Here is a 4,769-nt window from a genome sequence, read left to right as displayed (position 1 = left end):
AATGAACTTTACCCTGCTTTTTTCTACATATTTTGTATTTTTTAATTATGTTCATTAAAATTGGTTTTTAAATTTATAGCCTATGCCTCTTTTTCCCTTCATATGTTCTGGGGAAATTTTTGGTCTTATGTCATGATTTTGAGGTGTGCTGGATACCTTTGTAGGACTCTTGATAAAATTACTGTGCATTTTCTGTTTTCTAACAGATTGTCCGTACTATTTAAAATGGATCTGAAGGCCAGAGAGACTAACTGGCGGTCCAAAGCGAGTGATTTATTTAAGCAGGGAGGTTCTGCAGGATTACAGGATGTAACTATTGAGAATAGGGACCTGTCTATACAATATAAAAATGCTGTCCACAAGAAGACTAAAACATGGTGGAATAAAACCACATTGGAGAATTATGTTGCCCGTGATATTGTACCGAGGGGACTTCGGGTTCAAGTTTATCCTTCATTTGATTTGGAAGACTCGGAGCTAATTTCAAGATGGAAAAAAGCGGCTATCACATGCTCAATGGAATTCATGAAAATTATTATTGACAAAAATACGCTTTGTATGAATATGTTAGATAAGGAAATTGATGAACTACATAGAGAATTGAAAAAACAATTAGCAGCCGACAAAATGGAGAGTTTTATTCAAACTATTGAGAAAGAAATAGACAAAAAAGAGACAGAAATTAGTGATCTCAAATTGAAGAAATTCATTAGAGACACTACAGACTTTGAAACAGACAAAATCTTTAGATGGCAGCTTCCTAAAAAGAAATTTAATGGGTCTGTAACGAAAACAGGAGGGTCCTCACGTGAACTGTTGTCATATGCTGAAAGCAGTACCTCTTGCAGTGAAGCTGAAGGCTCTAATGAAAGTTTTGTACGCACCAGGACATCAAATAGGGAGAATAGGAGATATCCGGACATCTTCTACAACAAAAAAACCAATAAGCGTACTAATGATAGATCCAAGGTAATTAACCTATCGGACCATATTCTCACTGAATCACAAAAACTGTTGCTGGAAAAGGGTTTAACTTTCTCGCCTTCTTCACATCTAGATAAGTTCGAGGTAGTGAAAGATCTACATCTGTTCGCACGCAAGATTATATTGCAGAAGTTACATCATAGAACAGATATAGATGAGATATTTTCCACTGAGGTTGAAAAAGAGGCCTTGAAAAACCTTGAGGAATTATTGGATGAGAATGAATCTGAGGAGGACGGTAAGTTCCCTGTACATTTGTTGGGGAAATCCAAGAAATTTCCAAGTCTGAGCATTTGTTCAGCCGTGGAGATTTTCACTAAAATGGTTACCAGAGAAATTGAAAGTCTGCCCCCCATCCCCAATTGGGTTTCCAATTTAGATTGCAATGAGAGAAGGGCGCTGAAGGAGCTTCAAACATGGGATGACTTAGTCATCAAGCAGGCCGATAAAGGGGGCAATACGGTATTATGGCCAAATAGAATGTATGAAAAACAGGCAAATAAGATCTTGGGTAATGCAAATTGTTATAGGAAACTTTGCTATAATCCGTTATCTGAATTTCAACAAGATTTAGTGAAGATTTTGGAGTCCGCTTTTGAAGACGGAGTCATCCCCAAAAAATTGGTTGAAATTATAAGCAAGTTGCAACCTAAGCTAGCTACTTTCTATTTGTTGCCCAAATTGCACAAAAATCCGTTAGATCCCCCTGGTAGGCCGATAGTATCGGGAAATGATAGCCTTTGTGAGATCATTTCCACAGTCATCGATTATTATTTGCAGCCACTAGTGCAGACGTTACCTTCGTATATTAAGGACACCACAATGATTCTGAAAAGGTTAGATTCTTTACATCTGGAAAAGGGGGCGGTCTTAGTTACTGCCGATGTGGAAGCACTGTATTCCTCCATTAAGCATTCTGATGGATTAAAAGCTGTTTCATATTATTTGAGAGAGAGTAATTTAGAACCCTTGCTCATTGATTTGATTCTAACCTTACTTGAGTTTGTGTTGGAACACAATGTTTTCTTATTTGGTAAAGATATTTACCTCCAAAGACAGGGTACTGCGATGGGGGCCACTTGTGCCCCCTCGTATGCGAACCTGTTTATGGGGTACTGGGAGCGTTTGATTTTTCAGGATGATGATTGGGGGAATGAAGCTATACAAGGGTGGAGTCGTTACATAGACGATATCCTGTTTATATGGGAGGATTCGTCTGATAAATTATTTGATGTTATGAAGAAATTAAATCAGAACAATTTCAATATCAAATTGACATACAAATTTGGGAGAACTGTGGATTTCTTGGATCTTAAAATTGTTGCTTTGGAGGATGGTAAAATTATCACAGATGTATTTAGAAAGCCCACAGCAACTAACACCCTATTGCATGCCTCATCTGCCCATCATAGATCCACCATTAATGGTATACCTACGGGGCAATTCCTTCGTGTTAAGAGAATTTGCAGTAACACGGAAGATTATGACAATCAAGCGTCGGATCTTGTCAGAAGATTCTCTGAGAGAGGATACAGTAACAGGCAAATTAAAAAAGGTTTCAAAAAGGCCTCTTCTGTTTCCAGGGAAGAACTCTTGTATGGCAACAAAAGAAGTGACAGAAAAAAGACTGATGAGAATGGAGTTAGATTTATCACCAAATTTAACAAACAGTGGCCTGAATTAACGAAAATCATGCATAAGCATTGGGGTATTCTACAATCGGATCCAATATTGAAGCAATTTCTTCCGAGCCGCCCATTAATGGTTCCCAGGAGATCCAGAAATTTGATGGATTTACTTGTACATAGTCACTACTCATCTACCAAGCCCAGTCTTGCATCTTCAGGAGGTAATGGTTTCTTTCCTTGCAATATGTGTAAGGGTTGTTATAATCTTACTAAAAGTAAAACATTTGTTAATTTTGATGGCTCCAAAATTTTTGAAATACGTAAGAGGCTTACCTGCACCTCTAAGGGCGTAATCTATCATGCTCTATGTCCGTGTAAGAAAGTATATATTGGGCTCACCACTCGGGAGCTAAGAATCAGGACAAGGGAGCATGTTAGAGACATAGAGAAGTCAAAAAGTGTGGAAGACCTCAGCACTTTAAAAACTCTGCCTAGGCATTTCAAGCTGTACCATCAGTCTGATCCTAGAGGACTTAAGATCCGAGCGATTGATCAGATTCAATTGGGTGCCAGGGGGGGGAATTTGGCTAAAGTTTTAGCCCAAAAGGAGAGCAAATGGATCTACCTATTGGGGACCATGGCTCCCCAGGGTCTTAATGAGACCTTGGGTTTCAATTCCTTTTTATAAAATTTGGTGAGTCCTTACCTTTACTTATGATCTATTTTTGATATCTCATTACCATTGCGACACTGTGTTGGTTATAGGCAGTCATAGTTTGGTCCCTGTTATCTGGTCATGTTTCTCCTGTTCTCTTGTTTTTAATTTTTGTATGTGTGTCTTTTTGTATATTAATTGTATTTTTATCTAGTTTTTAGGACGCCTGTTTTGGGTTGCTATTATCTTTGTATGCTGATAATCTTCCTTTCTACGAATATTTGGGATGAATGGAGACACCATGAAAGTCCATGATGGAATATTTCTTCTCTCAGTCTTCCACATTGTTGTGTTTTTATGTTGATTTATTATTATTTATTATTAAGGATATTTTTTTGCAATATTGAATATGTGCTATATTCACGTATATTTTTTGTATCTTGTTATATGAAATTAGGGTGTTTTCTTTATATATATATATATTTATTCTCTTTGGTGGTACATATATTTGTATATTATTATGTCCACTATTTTAGATTATGATATTATACGTTAATTCGTTTTATGCTGCTTAGATTGCTGCTGGTATTAACTTATTTGCATATTTATTATATCATAGAGGTTTCCATGTATTTTTGGGATATATGTTATATTCACTTATTTATTCACTTGTATAATATTAAATTTGTAGATATATTTATCTATTTTGGTTATATATATTTTTTTATAGTATTAAGTTTATATTTGTATATTTATATAGCATCATGTTCATATATTGTCTAGTTTTGATTTTTTATTTTTTTATAGTATTAAGTTTATATTTGTATATTTATATAGCATCATGTTCATATATTGTCTAGTTTTGATTTTTTATTTTGCGATATTTTTCTGTATATATGTTTATATAATATTAGGTACATATATTGTTTTATTAGGGTAGTTTTTTTGTTATCTAGTATGCTGTGATATATCTCATTTTTGCTGTCAACTTATATAGGTTCAATCAGCAGTCATATCATGCAGTTTCGTTACTTTGTTGCACCTTAGCACTTTTCATTATAGGGTTAATGCACATATTGCCTACGTAGTATCTGGTTTCATGTGGGTACACCTTTTTCCTATCTTATATAGGTTCAATTAGCAGTCATATCATGCAGTTTCGTTACTTTGTTGCACCTTAGCACTTTTCATTATAGGGTTAATGCACATATTACCTACGTAGTATCCGGTTTCATGTGGGTACACCTTTTTCCTATCTTATATAGGTTCAATCAGCAGTCATATCATGCAGTTTCGTTACTTTGTTGCACCTTAGCACTTTTCACTATAGGGTTAATGCACATATTACCTACGTAGTATCCGGTTTCATGTGGGTACACCTTTTTTTTTTTTTTTTAATATTTTTTTATCTTTTCTAGCTTCAGCTACATGATTGCGCATGTGCGGGTCAGTGATGTCCCTGAGATTTCCGGCTCTGCGCATTACGGAGATGCTATGCTCTT

The 4,769-nt window shown here is 35.6% G+C and overlaps 1 protein-coding gene across 1 annotated transcript; it reads left to right on the top strand.

The window, feature by feature from the left end:
• Positions 1-225: 225 nt before the first annotated feature.
• Positions 226-2,748, top strand: LOC143808979 (uncharacterized). Its single transcript, XM_077292157.1, has 2 exons — positions 226-1,222; positions 2,397-2,748. The coding sequence occupies exons 1-2, from the start codon at positions 226-228 to the stop codon at positions 2,666-2,668; spliced, it is 1,269 nt and encodes a 422-aa protein (XP_077148272.1). The 3' UTR covers positions 2,669-2,748.
• The last annotated feature ends 2,021 nt before the right edge of the window (positions 2,749-4,769 follow it).

This window comes from Ranitomeya variabilis, chromosome 2 (assembly GCF_051348905.1).
Source record: "Ranitomeya variabilis isolate aRanVar5 chromosome 2, aRanVar5.hap1, whole genome shotgun sequence".
NCBI lineage: Eukaryota > Metazoa > Chordata > Amphibia > Anura > Dendrobatidae > Ranitomeya > Ranitomeya variabilis.
This window is presented reverse-complemented; position numbering and strand designations above follow the sequence as displayed.